Below are 27,081 nucleotides of genomic sequence, written 5' to 3'. Positions count from 1 at the left end.
TTGTTTGCCTAATATTTTTAGGTGCCAAGATGTTATAAACCAAGACAGTAAACTTTTAGAACTAATCAGGGTAAAGGGTACACATAGTCACAAAATCTTATCCAGCCCAATCTATACTAGGACAAAAATCCTTTCAACCATGTGGTACTCCAGTCTTTGTTGGAAGACTTAAAAAAACCCTCTAGGCAAAAGGGATTAAATGGCTTCCTCAGGGCTGCACAGCTCAGAAGTTTCTGAGGCCAGATTCAAACCCAGGTTCTCCTGACTCCAGACTTAGCACTCTATCCACTGTTCTACCTAGCTGCCCCTGCTGGAAGGCTCTTGGAGTCCATACAACTTTTGGATAGTTTCAATTAATAGGAATTTTTTGTCATCTAAATTGGCCTCTAAAGCTTCCATTTATTGCTTCTAGTTCTCTCCCCTGAGGCCAAATGTTATGAACAAATTTTCTCACCATGGGAACAATCCTTCAAATGCCTAAATAAAGCTATCATGTTTTATTCATGTTCACTAAATCTTCTCTTCTCCAGGATAGGCATTCCCATTTCTTCCAAGTGATTCCCATATAACAAAGGGTCAATTGCCCATCCATGTTCTGGTCATCATTCTTGGGATACTGTTCTCTTTATCTGTGTCCTTGATACAATATGGTACCCAGAAATGAACAAAACCCTCTGGATTTCATCTGATCAGTGTAAAGATTAAAAAATGGAGAGACTGCCCATTGATTTTCACTATTTTATTAATCAGAAAGAAGGGGAAAATATGAGAGAGAGAGAGAGAGAGAGAGAGAGAGAGAGAGAGAGAGAGAGAGAGAGAGAGAGAGAGAGAGAATAGAGGTAGATTGCTTCAAAGTAAAGATTAATATAGAGATTCCATTTTGCTGACCATCTCCATTCCAGAAACCCAAGAAGCTTCCCTTTCCACATTCCCCTTTCTAAATTCAACTAGCTACTCCCTCCATAGCAATGTTGCATGTTGACATTCCAGCTGACACCAGGGAACTTTGGGAACACTAGGGACATTTAGGCTGAAGTCAGATGCGTAACCTATGCTGAAACCAGATATTTAGGCTATATTCAGGGGATGCCAGATTGTTGATGCTAGGGAAGGGGGAAGGAGCTATTTTTTCCTCCTGCCCACCTCTTTCTCTGCCACTTTACTTCCATCCTGCCCATCTCCTCCCCTCCTCTCCCATCTCTTTACCCTCCCACCATCTATCTCTCCCTCTGTTCAGTCTCCCCCCCCTTTCCAGTTCATCTCTAACTTTCTCCCCCTTCCCTCCCCCAACAAACCACAGTCTTGTGCTCTATCTCCACTCAGACAACAAAGCAAGCACCAGACACCATAGACAACTCCAGTACAGACATTTTTTCCCTAAAGGAAGTTCCCACTCAAGACAGCTTTTACCAGGTGAAAAAAATTACATGCACTAACACTATAGATCATGATCAAGTTATATAAGAAATAGCTTTCACTTTTGAGTAATATATCCTTTTGTTATGCCTATGTTTTGGCTGACTCATTGTTTAATGGAATGTGTAATATTATTTTCTTTTTTCTTTTCTTTTCTTTCTTCCTAATTAGAATTTGATTTTTCCTACCTTTTTAAAGTTGTGTATATGGAATTAATATTTTGATTTTGAAGGATAAGATTACAGTACCTATTAGTTCTAATAAAATTACATACTCAAAGCTTTAAACTATGGAAACCAGCAATTGGTTGTTAAATATTATAGGACTTTAACTGATATTTGTGTATGATTATAGAAGAAGGGATTGCTAATGAGCCACTGCAGAGTGCAAAGAAGCACAAATATCAGAAATAAATCTTCTCATAAAATAATAGTAGAGTACAGTGAAGATGGTCCTAGACTTGGAGTGAGAGGTCCTGAATTTGAGTACCTGATATATAACTAGAAGGGATTTCAGGGATGAGTTAATGATAATATCATAACTTTAGAGCTGAAAGAGATTTGAGGTTTCTGCACATCCAATCTCTTCTTTTAATAGACGGAGGGAAACAGAGCTCAGAAAATGAAGTGATTTTCCCAATGTGACAACCATTGAATGGGAAGAAAAATAATTTGTATTTAAGTAACTTCTCTGCCCTTAGCAAGCCCACATTTTCCTTAGATGAGGAAGACAGGATACAACAATGTTTTATCTAAGTTAACTACAAAGTGATTTCGGCAGCAAAAGTACTCTAATAAATATGGGGATTAGAGAAGGTTTTGTGGAATTTTTGAAACTGAAACTGAGCAAAGAAGAAAAACAAGGAAGTGGGCAGTGAAAGATGAGGAGAGATTATATTCTACATCCTGGGGATTACCTGGGTCACTGCATGGAAACGGGAGCTCAAGGAGAACAAAGAGCCCAGATGTTGAAGATCGAAGCAGAATGCAGAAAAGATAGGTCAGGGCTGAATGATGGAAAGCATTAAAGGCCAGAATGAGCTATTTTGTCCCAAATTACTAGGGAACCAATGAAGGATTTTGAGCAGAGGAGTGATACTCTGAGAGGTGTATCTTCAGTAGATAATTTCATCAGTTCTGTAAAATATGGATTACATAGGGGAGGCTACTGAAATGAAGGTAACATTAGGAGAGTAGTACAATGTCTTGGGTGAGAAGTAATTAGTATCTGAGCAAGTGTGGTGGCCATATGAGTGAAGAAAATAGGATATATATGTGAGATCTGCTTTGGAAGTAAAATTGGCAACACTTATTAGTGACTAATTGTAAAAGATCAACGTGTCCCAAGAGCCAAAGGTGATTCAGTTATAGAATGGAACTGTTTTTGGTGGGGGGGAGGAATGAGAATTCAGCTTTGGACACATTGACTTTGAAGTGCCCAGAGCACACCCAAATGGAAATTTCTAGCAGGCAGAAAGAAATAATAGATCTGGAATTCTAGAGATAAATTTATACTGGACTAAAGATTTGGGTGCCATTGCGTAGCAGCAATACTGAACAAACAAAAGAGAAAAGATGTGAAGAAAGAATAAGGACAGAGGAGGGGAAAGTATAGTCAACCATGAATAGAAGGAGGAATATGCCAGCTCAAAATTCCAGAGATAATTATTAAATTTTTCAGTATAAGCATTTCCACCTCAAAAATGAGCAAACATTACAAATCAGGGTGTGATGTGTTGTTTTTTATTGCTAGATTTAAGAAAATCCAGACAGATGTTAATATATAGATTTAACTTAAAAGCATGCCAGCTATATTTAAAGAGTTAGTTATTGAACATTTCCTAGCACAAGCCTGATTAGAAGGCAGCAAAATGGATGAAGAATTAGAAAGCCAACTGAGGAGTGATCGAAAAGTAAGGAGGTTCAAATCTAGTTATAACCAAAGGGCAGAGATTACACTTTAATTAGCACATTTCTCCAGTCCACAGTTCTGACACTCAACTGATACAAACCTGTTTTGGAAAGCCTATATAAATTTGCAATTTTTTTTTATATTTACAAAAAATGTTTCCTCCTCTTAATGGGAAAATGTTATCCTCTTTGATAAAGAGAAGTACATCATTATTTGGGAACTTTAAAAAATAATAAGCTGGGTAGCACATGAAGGATAGATTAGAGAGAAGAGAGATAGGAAGCAGAAAAAAGTAGAGGGGAAGATAGAACAATAATCCAGTAGGAAGTCAATGAAGGATTGGCTAGAGCAGTGGTAGTAAATTAAGAGGAGGGGCTGGGGGAAGAGATGGAATCAGCAGCTCTGGGCAATTGTTTGGATGGTGGTAAGGAATGGGAGAAGGAAGACCAAAATTAAATTTGGAAGTTTCAAATCTTATGGGCATTCACAAAAACAGGTAGGATGCAAGTTCAAGCAGGCTAATAATAAAGCAAAGGACAATGATAATGATTTTGGACTTGCTTAATTGGAGGGGCTGGTAATAATAAAAACCAAAGGGGCCTCTAGGTTGCACAGTGGATGGAGCCCCATACCTGGATTCAGGGGGACCTGGGTTCAATTGGGATTCAAACACTTCCTAGCTATGTGACCCAAGACAAGTCAGTAACGTTGTTTGTCTAGTCCTTGCCCTTCTGGCTTAGAGTTGTTTCTAAGACAGAAAGTAAAAGTTGTAAATAATAATCATAAAACCACCACTACAACAATAACCACTGATGCTTATATTGTGTAATTAGGATTTGCTCCCCAGAACTCTAAATCCCAGCTTCCCATGTTCTCTCTCATGTTTCATGCGACTATAGGGAGGATGTAAGGTTTCTGTAGCTCTGCTCTCTCAATCTCTCTTCCTGTGGAAGGCTGTGGAAGCTGGCTTCTGGGCCAGGCAGGAGAACGTACTCATGTGATCTTATTTTTAGATAAGTTAGATACTTAGGTTTTGCTACTTCTATTTCCTTTTTATTCCTTCTACTTCAAATGATTATTAATAAACTTTATTAAGCTAATACTTGGACTTATTGATGTGGATTGAAATCTTACAATACAGTGTTTGAAGGTTGGCAAGGTCATTTTCCATTTTCTTCTTCATAACTCAGGTTGGCATGTGCAGAAGGCTGAATGCTCAAGGTAGAGAGAGGAATTCAGCTGATCATTCCTGGATCCCCATATCATTTAACCCTCTTATCCTTTGACCTTCCCCAAAGCACTTAGGATGATTGATTTAGTAATATGCCAGCACACATCTTCTTCTTCTTTGTATACAAAGCTTATCTCCAGGGCACCCACAACCATGTCCTAGTCCTATTGGTATCCCCTCCTAACCCACTCAAATCCTGCCAGCGGCCAACACTTTGACTTGAATAAAGGAAGGACTGGCTCTTGGCTGAATGGAACAGATGAAGCATCACTAGAGATTCTCCTTTAGCCACTTCAGATACTTGTTCACTTCCCTTTTACCTGCCCTAAAATTTATTAGACTGCTACCAAATGACAGGATCCCATGGAACCCATCTTCCACATGTTCATGGGCTACCTGGACATCTGCAGCCCTGAGGCGGGAGACGTACATGAGGCCATCGTCTCTTATGACATCATACTGACAGGTGAGGATATGAGTCAAGGGTAAACGCCGTAATGTAGAATCATCAGCTAATAGTGGGGATGCTCGGACATCCAGAAATCCCGGGTACTTTTTTGCAAGCTCAGAGGGTCCATGAATTGGGGTGGTATACACATGTCCTTTTTTGAACCTCTCAGGCAGCAGGGTACTCCAGTTAACAAACTTGAAGAGATGGCTAGATTCCACAGGTGTGTGTTGGTTGGCCACCATGGCCTCATATAATGCCTTGTCTGAGGTGAAATACCTGCTCCAAAACTCAACCAAGTGCTCTTTTCCCGCAACGACTATATGGGAGTTTTCTTGATAAGATGGTAAGTCCATATCAAGGGCCTGAAGAGGAGCATAAATTAAAGATTGAATCTTGATTTTGATCTTGATTTCTGGGTCATTGAGGAGCTGGAACAAACCCAAAATATGGCGGTCAGTTAGAATTCATGGCTTGTTAGATAAGGCAGGGAGCACAGAGATGATCTAATTTAACAGATAGAGACATTAAAATCGAAAGATGAATAAAGGCTTGCTCAGTGCCACAGTATCCCATCTCCCACTGCCAAGCCTTGACACAGGTTCTCCTCTCTGTCTGGCAGTCACTCCTTCTTAACTTCCAGCCCTTGGACACATGAAATGCCTTTAAGTCACAGATGAAGTGCCCCTTGGTCTACCCTGCCTTTAGAATAATTTGCTTTCTGAGTTCTTCTTGGATATTCCCCCTCCCCATTGTATGTCAGAACTCATCACTTCTAGTAAGGTCTGGAGAAGCAACATTTCTATAAGCTTATTATACCGGATAGTCAGTTTTCATTTTAGCACATTCTTATGAGGGCCTCTAGGGGCAAGACAAATACAAAGGAACTGGTTCTATCAGGGTTCAGGTCTTTGGGTATGGAAAGGTGAGGGTTTGGGGTGCCAAGGACACTTACATTCCCCTACTGCCACTATGAGGAATACTTTTTATTATGAAGTTAGTTGTGGCTCTGGATAAAAGTTCATTCTTATTATGGAGCATGGATGGAGCATTCTAAAGGCAATTACATGGCATTGCCATAGCTTAAAAAAAAATATGAAGCCCTTATTTCTGTCTTAGAATCAAAGCAGAAGGCTTTAAGGCAGAAGACTGCTGAGAGGTAGGTGATGAGGGTTAAGTGACTTGCCCAGGGTCACACAGTTAGGAAGTGTCTGAGGTCAGACTTGAACCCAATTCCTCCCATCTCCAGGCCTCACTCTCAACCCACTGAGCTACCTATCTGCCCTTGCCTTATCATTTTAGTAACTAAAAAAGTAACTATCTATCAGGAAAAAGGAAGGGAAACATTTTTAAATAACAATAGATTCCATCATTCCTATAACATTCTCAAAAGAAATAATCACTACTTACAGTTTCAGTTCTTAAAATTGGTGGCATGAACATGACATTGAAAAGGACATTCAATAAAAAGAAACATAAATCTCTCCTGGTACCTTCTGGTTCACAGCTGCGACTAAATTCCCCCCAGCACTGTCTCCTGCAATACAGATGCGGGTGGGATCCACACCATACTCAGCAAGGACTTTCTTCCTTAAGAACCACCTCAAAACATCATATACGTCTTCAAACTGAGTTGGGAAGTGATACTTGGGTAAGAGTCTGTAGCTTTGGGGGAGAAAACATTTATTGAATGTTATTGAAGAATAATGCATTCTGGATGAATACCAAAGGCAATATATACTCTGTCGGACTTTTTGCTTAAAAGTCCACTAAATATGGGCGTTCTTTCTTTTTTTTAAGCCTTTATGTTCTCCTTGAAAATAAAGACTATGTATTGGCTCCAAGGAAGAAGAATGCTAAGGACTAGGCAATAGGGATTAAGTGACTTGCCAAAGGTCACACAGCCAGGAAGTTTCAGAGACCACATTTGAACCCAGGACCTCTCATCTCTGAACTACCCACTTATATGTCTCCTCTGTGTCTTTCTTCAAATCATTCCTCTAAGGAGAAAACTTTCCTTTCATAGTGTACATTGAAATATGATCATTAAAAGCTGAGTTTTTGTCATCATTCCCCATTATAAGATTTTAGAGCATGAAGCCTGAAGGATTAGGAGTGATGGCTAATTAATGGGTGGGATGGTGATTGGACATTTTTCTTTAAAATATAGCAGACAGGAAATGGTTCTTGGGCTTCTGGGGTTCTGGGCTCCACACCTGAAAACTCGATTACTTTGAATCTCTTTATTGGCTCTTGAGTGAATTATTTTCATCTCACCATGTGAGAGTCATTCTGTGTTCTGATTCAGTATTTCCATCTATTATGCTAGCACCACACAAAGTCCTTTAATATAATGTTTGATGATTCACTGAATGAGGAATGTTTGTTTACAAAGTAATTACAGCCTGGCATATCCTTATCAAAGATTTCTGAAAGGCAACAGAGTCCAATTGGGAGTCAGAAGACCTGCCGTAGTATGATTTAATGATTTCTGCCATAGTATGGCAGAAAGGGTATAAAGTAAATCATTCTTACTCAGTCGATACAACCACAGCATCGAGCCTTTCCACCATCCATCTTCCCAATTCATCATAAGGACCCCAAGCTAAAATGTATGGAATCAGATTAAACTAATTAGAACTGACAAGTCAAAATAAAATCTTAGCTAAGTTAGATATGATAGAGATCTGGAGAGAATAGATTGTGAATACAAATAAATATATCATTTTCTCAATGGTACAAGGTACCTTTTCAAAAATTGACCATATATTAAGACATGGAAATTTTATATTTAATTAAGAAAAACATTAGTGTTGTAGCATACCAGGCATGTTGGCATCTGGGAAGTATGATTGATGTATTGATATTATATCATATATATTCATTTACCAGATACATGGTCAGATCAGTTAATGATCATTGTATAGACAGTCCGAAGGGCAAAAGAATTCGTGAGCCGCCACAGCCTTGTCAAACCACATTCCTTTGAAGGCGCATTACAGGTTAATCTCCACCTCTTTGATCTTGTCATTGTCAGTTCAACCAATCTTAAGACCTATGCCATGTCATGTATTCATTGATCACCTCCCAATCCTCATTCCTAAAACCTCTAATAAATACTGGGGAAGAAGCATTAATCTCTCTCTCTTACTTCCCTGGATCTTTGGAGTCTCTCTGTCTTAACCTTTTCCTGCTGATCTTTATCTTTCCTCATGCCGCTGTCACCCCCATGCTTCCTATTAATGCTCAGACTCTCTTGTCTATAGGAGACATCAAGGAGTTCTTACTCCCCACGTGTTTTATTATTTCTCATGTTTGCCTTTAATTAATTATCCAAGGGAAAACATTAATGAGATAGCGCCTCTCCCCATATCTTTTAACTGATTGTTTCTGAGTCTTTAATATTCACCTATTTCCTTAGTCTCCCTTCTCCTTCTCAAGTTTTAACCCACAGGTAAAAATTATATAACAACTGCAAGACAGATTGTTATAAGTGTTAAATGCGTCTTTTTCAGATCATAATGCAACAAAATGTATTTTTAATAAGAAGCTATGAAAATGCAGAATACAAATTAAACTAACCAAATCTTAAAGAATGAATGGGTTATAAAGTCATAAAAATTGTTTTAACTAAAATCATAATAATGAGAAAAGAAACCAAAACCCAGGAAATGTGGCAAAAGCAATAATCATAGGGGAAAAGGTGTATATTTCTAAATGTTTATATCAATTAAATTGCTAAAAACCTGGCATACAATTAAAAAAACTAGAAAATGAAAAAAAATTAACCCCCCAAATTAAATACCAAATTGGAAATCCCAAAAATTTAAGTTAAGATTAACAAAGATTAATGAATGAAAACCATTCAATTCATCAATAAAATGAAGAGTTAGTTTTATGAAGAAAAAACTAAATAAATAAACTATTGGGTAATATAATTTTTTAAAAGAAAGAGAACCAAATTACTGACATCAAAAATTAAAGGGCTGAAATTATCACTAACAAAGATGAAATCAAAGTAATTTATTAAGAGTTATTATGCCTAATTGTATGACAACAAATTTAACAATTTAAATAAAAAGGAAGAATACTTATACAAATATAAATTGCTTAGACTAAGAGAAAAGGAAATAGAAAATGGAAATAAACCTATTTAAGGAAATGAAATTAAATATGTCATGAATGAACTCCCTAAGAAAAAATCATCAGGACCAGATAGATTTACAAGTAAATTTTACCAAATATTTAAACACCATCTAATTAAAATATTAAATAATTTTAGATTTATTAAGTGTATTAAATTACTTAGAACAATTGGAAAAAAGTAATTCTACCAAACTCTTTTTTTATAAAATAAATATTATGCTGACACCTAAACCAGGAAGAGGAAAAATAGAAAAAGAAAAATTGTGCCCCAATTTCATTCATGAATATAGAAGCAAAACTGCTAAATATATATATATATATATATATATTAACCAGAAGTCTATAACAATTATTTGTATATATAATATAAAGTTAAAGATTATACATTATGACCAGCCAGGATCTACACCAGTTATTCAGGGATGGTATAATATAAGGAAAACTATTAACATATTTGATTCCATCAATAATAAAAATCATATGAACATATCAATAGATGCAGGAACAGCTTTTGACAAAATACAACACTAATTCCTATTTAAAATGCTTGAAAACATAGGTATAAATAGCTTTCCCTTAACATGAGAATCATATACCTAAAATCATGAACAAACATTATCTGTAATGGTAATGTTAGAAGTCTTCCCAGAAGATCAGGAGTGAAACATTATTACCAATTATCCTTTAATATTGTGTTAGAAATGCCAGCAATAGCAATAGAAGAAAAATAAACACAAGGAATTTGATGATCAAAGAGATAATAAAACCATCTCTTTTCACTAATTATATGATCATATAGATAGAAAATCCTAGAGAGTCAACTAAAAATGAGTTCAAATTATCAATTCTAGGAAAGTTGCAAGATATAAAATTAACTCAATTAGTCACCATCAATTCTATATAACACCAATTAAGTTCTATAGGGATAGTAAAAGATAACTCATTTAAAATGACCATTGATAGAATAAAATACCTAAAAGTATACCTGCCAAATGAAACTCAAGAATTATGCAAACATAATTAATTACAGAACACTTTATATACAAATAAAATCATATCTAAATAACTGGAGAAATATTATTGTCTATAGGGGGAAGAGCCAATATAATTAAAACAGCAATTTTACCTAATCTAATCCATTTATATTCATATTATATATAATACATAACATATCCATGTATCATAATAATCTATATATTACATTCATAATCCAATTAATATTATAAACTAATCCAACATAATAACAAAAAATCACAGGAATTAATGAAAAAGTATAAATGAAGGAGGACTAACAGTATTAGATTTTGAACTATTGTGAAACAGTAATTACTAAAAAACTATCTCATACTGGCTAAGAAAAAGAAAAGTAGATCGGTAGAATAAGGCAAATATACAACAAATAATTATAAAAGATTATAATAACTTTGTGTTTAAAAAAGTAAATATTCAAACTTTTGGAATAAAAATTCATAATTTGTTTAAAAAAAGGTGGAAAAACTGAAAAGCAGTCTGTCAGAAACTAGACACAGCTCATTATCCTACATCATTTATCTAAATCATTTATCAGATCAAACTGCATATTTGACATAGGAATAAAATGAGATACAAGTACATAAGAAAACTGGATATGTGTTACCTATCAGATTTGTGGATGGGTGATTAATTTATTAATCAAAAAGTGATAGAAAGCATTGTGATATGTTAAATGAGTAATTTTGAATACTTGACATTAAAAAGGGGTTTGTGCAAATAAAACTAATGTAGCCAAGATGAAAAAAAGCAATAAATTAATTGGTGGGGGAAATTCTTAGATAGTTTCTTAGATAGACGTCTTATATCTAAACTATATCCAGAACACTGTCAAATTTATAAGAATATGAACCATTCCTCAGTTGATAAATGGTCAAAAAATATTAACAGTTTTTAGATGAAGAAATCAAAGCTATATATAATTATATGAAAAATTATTTTAAATCATTATAGAGAAATGCAAATCAGAACAAATCTGAGATATCACCTCATCTATCAGTAACAAAATTACATATTTTGGAGGTGATATGGGAAAATGGGGACATTAATTAATATACTCTTGGTGCAACTGTGAACTGTTCCAACCATTTTGGAGAGTAATCTGGGATTATGCCCAAAGAGTTATAAAATTGCAAATACTTTTTGACTCAGAAACAAAACTATTACATTTCCTATGGTGATCAGGGAAAAAAGGAAAAGAATCTTTATATTCTAAAGTATTTACAGCAGTTCTCATTGTGGTGGCAAAGAACTGGAAACCGAATAGATATTTGTCAAATGGGGACTGACTTAATGAGTAATGGCATATGATTGTGATGGAATACTACAGTGTTGTAATAAATGGCAAGCAGTTTATAGTAGCAAAAAACTGGAAAATGGGGAGCTGTCCATCGATTGGGAAATGGCCGAAGAAATTGTAGTATCTGATGGTGAACTGTTAACTGGAAAAACCTCCAGGAACTGATGCAGAGTGAAAGGAGCAGAACCAGGAGGATGTCACACAGAGAGATGGATACACTGTGGCACAATCAAATGTAATGGACTTCTCTACTAGCAGCAATGCAATGACCCAGGACAATCCTGAGGGACTTATGAGAATAAATTAATTTAAAATAAAAGAAAGAAAGAAATGACAAGCAGTTTTTTAATGGAAAAAGTGCCAGTTAGGTGGCTCAGTGGATTGAGAGCCAGGCTCAGAGATGGGAGATCCTGAGTTTGAATCTGACCTTGCACAAGAAAACTGCCCCGATATTTAAGAATAACGAGGGAAAAGTGGAGATTGAAAGAATCCACAGATCACCTCCTGTACTTAATCCCCAATTGACAACACCCAGGAATGTTATTGCCAAATTCAAGAACTATCAGACCAAGGAAAAAATATTATAAGCTGCTAAGAAGAAATCATTCAGATACCATGGAACCACAGTGAAGATAATACAGGATCTGGCTGCATCTACACTGAAGGACCAAAAGGCATGGAATATGATATTCCGTAAAGCAAGGGAACTAGGTCTACAACCAAGAATCAACTACCCAGCAAAACTGACTATATTCTTACAGGGGAAAGTAAGGTCATTTAACAAAATAGAAGAATTCCAAGAATTTGTCAAGAAAAGACCAGACCTGAACAGAAAATTTGATGCCCAAGCACAGAACTCAAGAGAATCATCAAAAGGTAATTTTAAAAGAGGGAAAAAGAAAAACAAAACAAAACAAACAAACAAAAAACAAAAAACTTTATTTTAAGAGACCAAATAAGTTGAAATGATATGTATCCCTATAAGAAAAAAAGTCATTGCTAATTTTAAAAAATTATTATTATCACCTCGGCAGCTAGAAAAACTACACTTAGAGCAAACAGGGACAAAATGTATAGAATGAAAATGCCAAGACATAAATATGTCTATAGATATGTGTGGTGATTGTGCTGATATTTTTTGTCCCTATTTTACAGTCAGAAAATTTGTACTAGGAGAGGTTAAATAATTTGATTGTAATGATATAGTTTCTAATGATTGAGCTGGCATTTCAACTCACATCTCCTGAATACAAGTATAGGACTTCTCCTTAGGATCTTAGACTCAATATAACAGGTCCTTGAGTCCATTCCTCCCATTGTTTAGGTAAGAAAAGTAAGACCCTCAAAAGCAAAGATTTCTAAGGGATCATTGTATTTTCTTTCAAATATCTGAATGGATATTATGAATGATCTTGTTCTATCCCCTCCCAAAAGGCAGAGCCAAAAGCAATGGATGAAAGACTGAAAGACATTAATTGAGGATCAGTCAGGAAGAAAATCCTAATTCTGCCTTCATTAGAATGGGCTGCTCTGGTTGGTGGGTTTTCTCTCTTTGGATTTCAGATCTTTCTGACAGAAGACCCAGTATTCTATCCATTGAATCACCAGCAATGTCTAAACATCTAAAGACCACCCAACTTTGTTCTAATTGTGCATTAGCAGAGAAACAATATTGGTGATTTGGTATCCTCAGTGTGCCCACTTCTTAGAAACTAGTATCCTCTAGAAATGACCCTCACCCTGTGACAGAGGCTAGCACATAAAGAAAAAGTGCCAAGCTGAAGAGTGTGGAACTGATCACCTTGATGGGGGAGGGGCCCCAGGAGATTGGAATCGTGAGGAGCAGAAGGTTCTGGCTGGAAGAGCAGGTGTTCTCTCAGTCTGGAAAAGCTGGAAAGAGAAGGTTGACTAAGACTTTCTACTGAGGGTTACCCACCTTCTCCTGCTGGTGACTGAAAATCTTTCCCCCCAGCACTTCCAAATTGAAGGTACTCAGAGAAGAGAAACCTGAGAAAAGGCATTTTAAATCTGTCAGATTTTACCTCAGCTCCTTTTGCCCTGAGTCTGAACTGTGGCCAAGGAGCCAAACCCAGGGTGAGTCAACCTGACTTTCTCTCGGGGGCTCAGGCTGCCAAAGCCTGAATTCCCCCCAAACTCAAGGAGGAAGAGGAAAGGGTTTTAGATAGAGACAGGGACCCCCTTTTCCCAATTTCCCTTCCCCATGCCTTGTTTTCTCTGCATGTAATCCTGGCATATCTCAGTTATAATAGGGATCTGACCAAACAATGCCTCTACTCTATTATCAGTGACTAGAGCATGTACAATTTTCTTTGGGAAGATCATGTTGGCACCAGCTTTGATATTCTTTAAGATGTTAGTCACTGCCACAAACACAACATAGACTTGGGGTATGATTTGCCAGAGGTAATTCACATCTAGATAATTCATTGGTATCTATGTCCACCCCATAGTCATATTGGTTAATATCCCCAGAACATTATATATCATCCCTGCCACAGTATTGTAAATTATGCAGTAAACCCAAAAGATGGCAATTACTCCCACCACAGCAGACCACATAACTAACTGAAAGATGTTTCCCATTAGTGTCTTTCCCCCTTCTATAGTTCTTTCAGAGATGTAGATCTTGTTTATAGTTGTCTGATCTTCCCTAGACTCTAACTGCCAGGAGCTAACAGTTAGAAAATGGTTGTTATCCTCACAAGCTTTGCTTCTAGCTAGATAAGATCCAAGACAGCTAGATCCTATAAGCTGACAGCCCTGACACAGCCTCCCTTTTAGAATACCTTCACTTCCTCAGTTTTCCAACTGACCAGAGTGATAGTTGCTGACTGGCTTATACTCCCCCCACCAGGAATCAAGATGTCTTTGTTCTGTGTGGAAACTCCTAGGCAGAGCCAGTGACAATGGCTGCTAGCCTGAGGAGTTCCAACTGATAGTTGATGATAGTTGGTGACAGTTGGTCACTAAAGCTTTTCTTTAAATGAGGGTTCTGTTAAATCCTGGGATACCAGTTGCAATTGAGAAGAGGTTTGGTCTTTAAAGTATATATATATATATATATACACATATTTATATACTATATATACTTTAAAGACCAAACCTATATATATATATATATATATATATATATACACACACACATATATATATATAAAGAGTGGAGACCTGCTTTCTCAAAGCAGGTTTCAGGGGAGACAGCAGATGTAATAGAGAAAAGGTTTGGGACGGTAAAGAGAACAGGATCTAGGAGAGAACAGCTGATGTTTAGGGATGGCTCAGAGAGAGGAGAGGGAGTTTGAAGATTTTCCCCCTTCTGCCTTCCCTCCTTAGCTACAGCTGCTCTCCCAGATTTGCTCTTGTCCTTCTTGTTCCCTCTCTTCCTAGGAAGATGTCTCTCCCCTTGATCTGTTCACTTACACTTGATTCACAGCTTGTGGAAAAGATAACTACTTTAATATCAATTAAATCAGGTTAATACAAAGGAATAACTGGCAGGGGAAGGAATGGGAAAGTGGGGAAGGGGGGTCCCTGTCTCTAAAACACTTTTCCTCCCTCCTTGAGTTTGGGGGGAGCTCAGGCTTTGGCAGCCCTCAGTAGAACCCTCAGTCTTAATGAGCCTTCTCTTTTCGGCTTCTCCAGACTGAGAAACCAACTGCTCTTCCATCCAGAATCTTCTGCTCCTCAAGATTCCAATCCCCTGGGGCCCCTCCCCCATCAAAGTGATCAGTTCCACACACTCTTCAGCCTGGCACCTTTTCTTTATGTGTCAGCCTCTGTCACAAGTGGCTATCTTAACTTTGGTAAATTAATCAAATGGCATCTTGGTTAGCCTCTTTGAAACCGTAGAAGCTTTCAGGGGCTACCTGGGTCCTGTTTTCTGCTCTCATCCTTCTTGTCCCTGTCTCTCTCCTTTCCTTCCTATGCTTCCTTCTCTTCTCTTCTCCTCTCTGTCTTCCCTTGTCTTCTCTTTCTCTCTCCTTTCTTACTCCATGCTTCACTTGATTATCACTTTGACTGATGTCAAAGACTATTAAGATACACTGACTTATTAAGATGCACCAAGAGTCACTTCCCTAAGAAAAATACTTACCAGCACTTCCTGTGACCCAGCCACCACCATGAATATAAAACACAGCCCTCCTCGGTGTAGATGACTTCTGCTTTGGCACAAAGACACGGACTGAAACATTGTTGAACAGGTTATCTGTCACTGTGACATTTTCATCCGAGATTGGTGGTACCACAAGGATTTCCAACAACGGAAAAGGTCCAAATCCCAGCATTTCCAAAAGTGGTGCCTAATATCCAAGAAACACAATAAATAGTACTGTTGTGACATTGACAGTGAAGTGTGTTTTCTTATTGAGTAAAATCAATTACTTTATTGAATTGGGATTCAATGAAAGTAATGATGAATAAATTGCTTGCTATTATTATCACTTCTTTAATGAAATCTATTTATTGTTTCTTTGATGGATTTTAATTTCTTCATATTAGATCATTTGCACATGATTTAAATGTGATAAAGCATTTCTGTATAAGATCATTTGAAAATTTGTTAATTTTTTTAATATTTTAAATTCTAAAATACTGTTTATGGTAATATACAATGTGTTAAAACACTGTAAAGACATGATATTAAAATGTATTTCTTTTTAATATGGACATTGTTAATTTATGAATTAAATTCTTAAAGAAATCATATGTTTGTGTGAATATTTGTAAAAGTCATGATGTTTTCTAATGGATTATTCTGATTTTTAATTTAATTCTTGTTATAAATGGTAGTTTTGACACATTTAGTTTATTCTGAATTTATTTGGCTATTTTATGAATTAAGTATTTTCATTAGAGACAATTGTAAAGATCTGATTAAACATCTTTATTTGCTTAAAATACATAAAAGCAGTTAAAATTCTTAACCCTGTCTCCATTAGGGAAAGCAAATATGGGGAGAGGTAATTAAGGGTTTCTTTATTTTATGGAAATCTTTTCTTGTGAATTATGAAGTTATACCTATAGAGGCATATCTGGAGATGTGTGGAGATGTGTGTGTGTGTGTGTGTGTGTATTGTGGGGTTTTCAGCAATTGGCCAATATTTTTCTAGAATTTAGATCATTTAAGATTATTTGGATTATAAGGAAGCTACATTCTTGAATATACTATTTATTCTGTAAGTTCACATTGTAATTATTCTTCTGACAGATCAGTAATATACCCCTGATCAATACTGAAGCATGATGAAAATAGCAAGAATTGAACCCTAAGCTGCAAAGGAGGATGTTTTTGGTTCAGAGGAAAAGTTTAATATGCTTCTGATCTAAGTTTTCTGATATAATATTCTGACCCTCCATCAGTGTCATCACTCCTTCCTGAAAGGGAAATGCCATGAGCTCCTGCAGTCTGACCGTCACTGGGACTGGAGGAAACAACCTTGCTAAGGTGAAAGTAGAAGTTCCTTGATTTCCACTGGGAACAGGATATTTAAATCCCGAGTCTGGCTTTGGCACCTTAGAAATGGAAGTGAGAACTGCTGTAGGACTTGGCTGTGGCTTTTACCTGAAGCCAAGTGAAGCTTCTGTGCTCTAAAGATCTGTTTGGATGCCGTGTGCTTTTTGCTCCTGCCTGCTCCTCTCAACCAGGGCATTAGATCAGTGAAATATATGAGCACTGTATTAAGTCTTTATTAGTTTAAAGCTGGTATAACTAAGGTGTTGGTGCGTAAGATTCAGTCTGAATGGTAATGTCTTTAGATACCTCTGGACACTAACAAACAGTTGAGAATTTCACCTTGTTATCTGCTATTAATTATTTAAAATCCCCCCAATATCTCAGAGTGGGACAAGGAGGCAATAATCAGGGAACATCTAAATCAGGATATAATTTCATGGTTTCACAAGTTTATATCAGATTTTTTTCTACTTTGAGTTAGAAAAACTGTGCAATCATTTAGGATTGATGTTTGATCTTTTGTCATTTCTAAGTGATATCCTGAATTGTTATTAGTTGTAATACTAACATTTAGGTCTGGGATATATTCTATAAAGCAAGCAGATTACAAAAGGATAGGGAGAAGAGCTAAGAACACTACTCTATTTACATGTAATATTTAAGTATATTTTATTTGAGTATAGATAACTTCTTTGATACAATGCAGAAATTAGAGATTTAAGAATTCCATCCTGTCTGTTGTTATAACAAAAGGGTGAAACATTCTTTTGGGTGATTCCATATTTGTTACCATCTAGCTTAGGCACAAAAGCCACCTGTTATCAATGATTTTTGTAAGGAATAAGAGACTTAGAAGAATCCCATCCTCCTGAGGGGGAATCGAGAAAATTAAAATTTGAGATTCAAGTGAATAAATAATATATAACACATAATAACAAATACTGGAAGATGATAATTAAAGTGAAATTTTTTGAAGAAAGTAGAAACAATGAGATGATTATACATGTGTATATGTATGTGTGTGTCAAATGTTTCTAATTGTTTCTAAGGCATTAAGCATATTTTAATACCAAGTTAGATAAATTGGGTATATATAATTTTTTTTTTATAAAACCCTTACATTCCATTTTAGAATCAATGCTGTGTATTGGTACTAAGGCAGAAGAGTGGTAAGGGCTAGGCAATGGGGGTCCTGTGACTTGCCCAGGATCACACAGCTAGGAAGTGTCTGAGGCTAGATTTGAACCAAGGACTTCCAGTATATCATATTTTTTATTAGAAAAGCTAGCTCGAAAGGTTGAATCTATAGATATTCTTTTGAATTTCCTTTCAGTCTCTTATTTTTTATAAAGCAAGCATATGGTTTAGCCAGATGTAAAAAACCACAACACAAAAAGTATAGGAAATATAAATTCTTCAGTGCAGAAGTTCACAAATGGACAGTCTTTATTTTAATAAAAGCGGAATCCTAAGATTTCAGTTAGCTCTCATTTTCTGATCTAACTATTGGCACTGTAAATTTTAGTTACTTCAATGAATTATATAAAGGTCTATTTTCAGGCAGTTTTAGGGAAAGATGCTATCTGTGACCTGGACCAGGAGGGTGCAGATCTGCCAAAGAAACTGCTCTGAGGACTAGCATGACTCCAGACAACCAAAGAAAATGGCAGCAATAGAAAATGACCCGAGGGATCAGACTGCTGAGTCATGAGACTCTTACGTCCTTAGGAATAATAGACTGGACAGTGAGGATTGGGTCACTTATCCCTTTTGTATTTCTTTCATTAATCATTATTTTGTTTGTTGTAACACCCTTGTACAGATAGGGCAGGCTCCTTTAATGGCTACCTGTTAACACAGCTCTCAATCATACTTAGCATCCTGTTATGAAACACCTAAGCATCATAGATAGAACCTCCATGTAGTGATTGGTCATCATATCTGAGGGGCTTGATTCAGGAAACTGAGGCCCAGCCTTCCCGAGTGATAGAGGGAGGGATGTGAGAATTTTCTTTAACATACTATATTAACATCTCTATAAGGGTCTGTATTTCTCTGGTTGGGTCAGAGAGGCCATCCAGTCTATTGTTTTTTGCATTTGCTTTGTCCTTGGGGATTCTTAGGGATCCCAAAGATTGGCTTCTTTTTTAACAGATTTCTATCAATATATGAAGGGGAGAAGAGTTATTTTCCTGCATACAGAATGTCTGAATAATGAGCTCCCAAAGCTAATTCTTAAGCTGCCTGTCCCAGGTTCTGGGTCTCTGATCATTTGAGAGGGCTGTTGACCTTTCTGCCATTTTATTGCTTACAATCCCTGCCTAAACAGCAAACCTGATATACTTGATAGGCTTATATTCTGAAGGAAAAGTCGACTTCTCAAGATAATTTCAATCAGAAGAGGTGACTTGCTTGGGGGACGCAAAGTCATTAAGTCTCAGGGTTGGAATTTCTTGCTATGTATTCCTGATGCAAAGGCCAGCACTATATGGATAACTATCTACACCAGTTGGATTTTCCCTGAATGGTTGAATATGCCTTTGAAGCTCCAGGGAAATTACAGTTATTTTGACCAAAGACTGGCATGGTGACACCAGAGCTGCTTGAGATTCAGGCTAACAGAATTAATCAAGGACATTAATTTTTTGGATCTAGCAAGAAAAGAAAGGAAGCCCAGCTGGATCCTCTGACACCTTTTGCTATGGAATTGCGGCCCATCTATCTAGTTGGTGTGTATTGTTTCTATATCTGGTTGCTTACCTGTAGTCCCCAACACTGGAATGGAGGAACATTTGAGGACAGGACTTTCTGTGAACCCGCAGTTCTTAGCATAATGCCTGCCACATAGTAGGTACTTAATAAATGAAGATCTATGAATAACTGATTGTCTGCCATTAGACCTCTGGAATTCCATTGCTTTAGTGGTATTTGTCTTGTATCTTCTGGGACTACCATGGCCCCGATTGTTGTTTGCCTCAGTTCTAGAGCTGAGCTCAGTGTTGGTAACCAAACTTAAATTAACTATAGTATTTGGATATTCACATGTACACACATACACACACATGCACACATGCACACATGGACACAAAGAAGCCACAGAAAGTTCTTGAGCAGAAGGCTGACATGATTAGGCCAGTGCCTCAGGAAGACTATTTCAGTGTCTACAATGAAGGGAGAGAGAAGAGAATCAAACTAAGAGCCCCTTCCAACCATCTGGAGGTAGAGAAGACCTGAATATGGGCTGCGAAGGTCTGAGTGGAGAAGAGAGGGATGGATGCTGAATTGTTAATGCGATAATAATCAAAAAGGCATGGCAACCATCTAGCTACAGACTTGAAGGAGGAGGAAGGACTGAGGATGTCTCTGAGGATACAAATCTGAAAAATTAGAAGTATGGAAGAGCCTTTGGCAGAAAGAGAGAAGGTTGGGGGACAGAAAAGCATGTTTAAAAGCAAAAACTGATGGACTCCTCTCTGGGAATGCTACTTTTGAGGTAAAAATTGAACATTAGCGATAGGCATCCAGATGGAGATGTGTAGCAGGGAAGGGGGGATGAGTTCAAGTGAGGGATTAGGGTGAGAAATAAAATTCGGGAATCACCTTCTGTTCTGACCTCTGGGACGTCCCTACATTCCTACCTTGATTGGATCCTTAGATTCTTGACCTATGGTGTATTTCTAACTACTAATAATCACAGAATCCCCAGCCATGGGCTTGATTCTCTGACTTGTGGCTAATCTAGGTTGCCAGCACTGCCCCTTGCTCTGTTTCCTTCTGTTATCTCAAGTCCTGACTTCTAACTGTGATTTTTATAAACTTCTGCTTAGAGGCATGAATGCCCCAAACTCTATCTGGTTTACCTGGTTCTGGACACCTCACAGCAAGCAAAATCTGTTTGGAAGATGAAAAACAAAATGGTGGCAATGGTTACTTGAATGATAATTAAAATGTCTAAAATTCGATCTTGATCCTAACCAAATCTCTCAATTTCATAAAATCTTTTTCTCCTTTAAAGCAAACAGTCAACTGAATTGATATCTTCCTTTTGTCTAAATTCCTTTTGCATGATACACTGGCTTGAGAGTTAGATACGGTGCTAAAAGAGACAAAGGGGGTCTTCATCCCCAAGCGTATTGTACAAAAAGAATGCTTGTCCTGCCTTCCCTGCTGCACATCTCCACGTGGTGCCCATCCCCAACATTCCATTTTTATCTTAAATGTATTCTCAAAATGGAGCTTGTCAATTTTTGCTTCTAATCAGCCTTTCTGGACCCCAAACTTCTCTCTGTACAAACCTGTTGCACAAAACACACACTCTAAGTATTTGGATGGCAGGGAAAGGCAGAGGATAGAAACAGGCTGGAAGAGTTATTGTTGTTGTTCTTAATGATGCTTTTGTGGTCATTTAAATTCTCGTGTAAATGATAGCCCGCGTTTCAATACATTAGATAAGTTTCAGAGGAATTTCCTCTGATCATAGGAGCAAGTGAAGCAATAAGTCCTTTTTATCCCCATTTTATAGATGGAAAATGCCCAACAACTTGTTATGATCATATATGGGGATCGTTGCTGCAACTAAATTACAAATTGGAGTTTCAAAGCCAGCTCTAACAGTGAAAGCCATGCATGCTTTCCTCAGAAACTCGAATTGCCCATCTTGTTTCCCCCAAAATGATGCCATTAGAGTTGTCTATGAGCCAAGAGTAATCAAGGAACTAGATGTGTCTGTTTGCACATCTGACTCCTCAGCTAAGTTCCTTGGGAAAGTGTGTATGCTCAAAAGAAAGCTTTGGACGAAATCTAACACCAGTTTCAGGTACTAGAAAGTATAGGTATGTGGGTATGTGTGTGTGCTTCATTCTTTAATATGGTCAGTATATCTACTGAAAATGAAGAGCCAGCATTTATGGAATAGGAAAAACTGAATTATCTTTCCATTTAGATCAGGAATAAAGCAAGCATATTTATTGCCATTGTTAGTAAATGTAATTTTAGCAAATCGGCACGTATTTAGGGTTAGGGTTAGAGGCTCAGTGGATTGAGAGCTAGACAGAGAGGTCCTGGGTTCAAATCTGACCTCAGAGTCTTCCTAACCATATGACTCTGGGCAAGTCACTTAATCCCAATTGCCTAGCCCTTACTGCTCTTCCTGCTTGGGACTAACACTTAAGATTGATTCTAAGACAGAAGGTAATGTTTCTTTAAAGGAATTCTAGCTATACCCATGTGACAAGAAAAAATAATTAAGAGAACAAACATAACCAAAATAAAAACTATCTCTTTGTAGATGATTTGGTGTTCTATTTGGAGAAGCCTAGAGAGTCAAATAAAAATATTTCAAAGGATTGTTTTAGCAAAATTGCAGAATATAAAATAATTGCACCTACATCATTTGTATCAGTTTATATTACTAGCAGGGAGAGAGAGAAAAAAGAAATTCCATGTTTAATAACTACAGGGTGGAGAAAGTATTTGGAAGTATATCAGCAAGACACACATGGAAACCATTTGAATATAAATATAAAACACTCCACAAAAATAAAGTAAGGCTTAAATAGTTGAAGAGATACTAATTTTACATATTTGGCCAATATTATGAGGGGAAGCTAAGTAGTACAGTGTATAGAGCATTGGGCTTGAAGTCAAGAAGATCTGAGTTTAAATCTTACCTCAGATACTTAATAACTATGTGACCTTGAGAAAGTCACTTAATACAATTTCCCTCACTTTCCTCATCTGTAGAATGACCTGGAGAAGGAAAGGGTCACAAAGAATGAGAAAAGAAAGAATAGAACAAAATTGACAGTGCTACTTAAATTAGTTTACTGGTTCAATATCATACTAATCAAACTACCAAAGGATTATTTTAAAGAGCTAGAAAAAAAATAATAAAATTCATCTGGAGGTCAATAATATTAAGGAAAAGAAGGAAGGAAGGAAGGAAGGAAGGAAGGAAGGAAGGAAGGAAGGAAGGAAGGAAGGAAGGAAGGAAGGAAGGAAGGAAGGAAGGAAGGAAGGAAGGAAGGAAGGAAGGGAGTAGGGAGAGAGGGAAGAAAAAAGGAAGGGAAAGAGAAAAAAGGGAGGGAGGAGGGAAAAAAGGTGGAAGGGAAGGAGAGAGAGGTGGAGAGAGGGATGAAGTTGGTTGATCAATGGAACATATTATGTAGAAACATAGAGAAGCACAGGAAACTGGTCACCTGGTGCTGGATAACCAAAAATAAGCTAGCTATTGGGGTAAAGACTCCCTATTTGCTAGAAACTGCTGGAAGCAAATTAAACATCTTGATCATGAAGGGAGAATTAGGAGCAAAAAAAAAAGAAAAGAAAAGAAGTAGAAGGTTAGAGACTATCCATCAATTGAGAGATGGTTTCAAGAAATGATAGAGTTGGTTTTAAGGAAAGCTCAGAATATTTGTTTGAACAAGTGCAGTGAATTGAGCAGAACCACAGGAAAGCAGTGTATACAAATACAATGTCTCTGTGAGGAACAAGCTAGAGAGACTTAACACAGATTTCAGAGAACCAGAGTTTAAATATACTACACATACACTGAGAAAAAGAGATGATGGAACCCTGATGTAGAATGACATACAGTTAGAGAAACAGCTCTTAGAGGAATTTGTTTTATTTGACTATTCCTATTTGATATGTTGTTTTTGTTTTTTGTTGTTTTTCTAGATAAGGTTTTTTAGGAAGGAGAAGACTAGGGAGAGCTGCATATTAAAAAGAAAAGACTGAGGCATATAATATATATTTGCAGTTTCAAGTATGGCCCTTCATTTCTATTCTCTTATAGTATATGGAAATGCATATTTTATTTGGTGGTGTTTTGTTTAAAAAAAAGACAATTTCTCTTCTTTCTTTCTTCCTTCTGTCTCCCTCTCCCATCCCCTATATCAATCTCTCCTCTCTCAAATTCTCTCTTCCCCCCTCTCTCTTCCTCCTCCCTCCCTCCTTCCCTCCCTCCTTCCCTCCCTATATGTACCCCTATTCAAACCTTCTGCAAGTTGTCTTCTACTCTCTTCATTCAAATGAGATGGCCCTAACCAAACTTACCAATGACCTCTGATCTGTCACATCTTTCTGGCCTTTTCTAAAGTCTCATTCTTCTTGACATCTTTTCAGTATATGATACTGGTGATAGTTTACCCCTGGGTACTATAACTTTTAGAGGTTTTCTATACTAGTATCCTGGTTGTTTTTACCGGTCCAACTGTCCTCAGTCTTCTTGGTTGCTTCTTCATGCATGTCAAGTCTTATACTTCTTGGTTTTTTTCAAGGTTCTCTCCTCTTCTCTTTTCTCATTTCACTGGCTACTGTTTCGTTTGGTGATCTTATCAGTCCCAATGGGTTTAATTATATCTCTGGGCAAATAATTCCCTGGTCTCTAGTTTCTCAGTAGAGCTGCAATAACTTGTTACCAATTTCCTATTGGTTATCTCAAACTAGATATCCATAGGCATCTCAAACATGACATCCAATACAGAAATCATTATCCCCCCTCAAAAAAACCCCAAACAATTACCCACTTCTTAACTTCCCTATTATACAGCCATCATCCTGCCAGTCACTCAAACTGGCAAATTCAACAGCATCCTCATTTCCACATTCTCACTCACTCTACATGTACAAGTCATTGCCAAATCTTGTTTCTACACTCAGAAACCCTCTAGCAAACATCTCCTTCTCTGTTCTGCCTCCAGTCTCTCTCCTGTATTCAATCTATCATATATTCAGTTCCCAAATTTTCATAATTAAACAGACTTCCCAAGTACATAATTTCCTGACCATGTCATCTCTCCTGTTCAACAATTTTCCCTAACTCCAGGATAAAATAGAAAGGTCTTAGACATGTATAACTCTTTGCAACCTGGCTCCTACATCCTCTCCAGTCTCCTTGCATGTTACTTCCCTTCACACAATCTCTAATCCAGCTTTGCTGATATCATTGTTTCTCATGGCAGTCCATCAGAATTATTCAGGAGGATACAGTATATACAGAGGGAAGTCTATACATGATAGTGTGAGGAGGGAAAGAGCTCAAGCAATTGAGAAAACCATGAAACTTCTCCTCCAGTTAGAGGAGAGATAAATAAGCTAAAATACAGAGACTGAATGACTGACAGTTGGATAGACAGATTGCAGAGAGAGAGAGAGAGAGAGAGAGAGAGAGAGAGAGAGAGAGAGAGAGAGAGAGAGAGAGAGAGAGAAATGAACAGATGGACAGACAAATGGACGGGGAGAGATAAAGAGAGAGATACATTAATATAAAGATAGATACATACATATCTAGGCAAGCTAGCCTACAGATAGAAAGATAGATAGGAAGATGGATATACAAGCTTGCAGACAGACAGAAGGAAGATAGATCGCTAGACAGACAAGCTATCAGGCAAATAGACCATCAGATAAACAGAAAGACAGATGAAAGATAAAAGGAAGAAATGAAGATAAATCACTTGGGGGCAGTGCATTAGGTGGAAAGACAGATAATTTATTTAAAGCTTACTATGTGCTAGGGCTTGTGCTAAGCACTAGAAATACAGATAAAAGCAATGGAGACCATTCTTGCCCTCAAGGAACTTACCATTCTAATGAGGAAAGAAAACATAAAAATGGTAGCTGAAAAAAAGGAAAGCTAGAAAGAAGAGAGAAGTATGTATGCTTGGCAGCATGATGGGAGTTGGTAGCCAGGTAGAGAGGTGGAGGCTTCATTCTGGACAAGAGAAGAAAACCAAGAAAAGGAAGAACTCCCCTCACACACAAACACCTATCTAAACTGTCTGTCTCACATTGGAATCAAAAGTAAGATCACTCTGAAATCTTCTTTTAGAAAACAGAAAATACGATCTCATTGGCCAACACAGTAGCCCCAGAACCCCACAAAAGAGTGTCCATCTTCCCTCTTGGCAGCATCTCATTTTAACACCCCACACAGTCAACCAAACTCTCCACTTACTATATGCATCTGGATCCTCATGAAACTCCAGATCATCATCAGTTCCCAATGTTGTTCAATTTCATGTGGAATAGGAGCGTAGCAATAGTAGGCAATAAGGACACAAGGAATCAGGAGACAAAGAGATTTCTTCCACATGTTGTTGTTGTTGTTGTTGCTGCTGCTGCTGCTGCTGCTGCTGCTGCTGCTGCTCCTGCTCCTGCTGCTGCTGCTATTTCTGTTGCTGTTGCCACCACCAGCACCTGGGAGTCTCCCAACAAAGCACCACTGGCTCCAAGCCTGAGTTCCCCTAAATCGGAGTCCAGGGTTCAGAGTAAGATGAACAAAAAGAGAAATCAAGTATCAATCTAGACACCCAGCAGAGAATTCCTTTTGAAAGCACAGCTAACCAGAATTCAAATGGCACTAATACTGATCCCCCGGCTACCTGTAGACCAATAAACAGCCAAGTCAGTTTCACTGTTCATGTCTTCTTGGGAGTCAATAGATGTCAATGGGATGTCTGGGATCAGTCAGGACCAAATGGAACCAAAGTAAGAAATTCAGGTAGATTTTCCCACTCAATTTAGAGAGAATTAAGTTAAAGAGCTGTGTCCTTCTCCACAAACTCCTCACTCTCCCCAACTGCCAATCTAGGCTCTCAGAACCCTCTCACTGAGAATTCCAAGCTGCCTCTTCCATCCTATTTTCTGCATCCAGCACACTCTTGTGTCCTCATCTCTGGCCCTTCACATTTTGCCCAAGTTCCTTTCAGTGTGTATGTGTGAGTATAATACCTTTCATGGTTCCACTTCTCTTTTCATTCTCTGAAGGTGAACACTCACAGATTATTCTTCAAACATTTAATCTGTAGCTGTATAGCATGTTCTTTTGGTTCTATTCATTTCATTCTTCTGCTTTGCAAATCTTAGAAAGTATATAAATGTTAGTAGGCCCAACAGTGTTGGACACTGAAGAGATCCTCGAGGATCAGAGGGAACTCTGACAGAGAAACTGGGAAAAGATTACGGATCTTTCTAGCCCACCAGCCTTCCCAAACTTCAAATTGTCAAGTTTTATTGAAGAAGAAAGTCAGATCTCCTTTGTCAGTGAACTCCAGGCTGAGGGTATCTGTGGGGTTTTTCTTAATGGATCTCCCTGACCAGCAGGGTCCCACAAGGGAAGG

The 27,081-nt window shown here is 37.5% G+C and overlaps 1 protein-coding gene across 1 annotated transcript; it reads right to left on the bottom strand.

Annotated features, from left to right (window-relative positions):
• Positions 1-4,399: 4,399 nt before the first annotated feature.
• On the bottom strand, positions 4,400-26,547 carry LOC100020912 (arylacetamide deacetylase). Its single transcript, XM_007502367.3, has 6 exons — positions 26,344-26,547; positions 25,917-26,205; positions 15,596-15,803; positions 7,542-7,611; positions 6,500-6,671; positions 4,400-5,437 (listed from the first exon to the last, which is right to left on the bottom strand). The coding sequence occupies exons 2-6, from the start codon at positions 26,052-26,054 to the stop codon at positions 4,829-4,831; spliced, it is 1,197 nt and encodes a 398-aa protein (XP_007502429.1). The 5' UTR covers positions 26,055-26,205; positions 26,344-26,547; the 3' UTR covers positions 4,400-4,828.
• Between the last annotated feature and the right edge of the window lie 534 nt (positions 26,548-27,081).

This window comes from Monodelphis domestica, chromosome 8 (assembly GCF_027887165.1).
Source record: "Monodelphis domestica isolate mMonDom1 chromosome 8, mMonDom1.pri, whole genome shotgun sequence".
Classification (NCBI taxonomy): Eukaryota; Metazoa; Chordata; class Mammalia; order Didelphimorphia; family Didelphidae; genus Monodelphis; species Monodelphis domestica.
Note: the sequence above shows the minus strand (reverse complement) of the source record. Positions and strands in the feature narration are given on the sequence as shown.

Bases quoted from the DNA above. Each gene is read 5' to 3' on its own strand.
- LOC100020912 (XM_007502367.3), bottom strand. From the start codon at position 26,054: ATGTGGAAGAAATCTCTTTGTCTCCTGATTCCTTGTGTCCTTATTGCC. The intron at 15,804-25,916 runs GTAAGTGGAGAG...CTTGGATATTAG, and splicing joins TGAGGATCCAGATGCATATA to GCACCACTTTTGGAAATGCT. The intron at 5,438-6,499 runs GTACCAGGAGAG...GGTTTGTTCCAG, and splicing joins TCGCAGCTGTGAACCAGAAG to CTCCTCAATGACCCAGAAAT.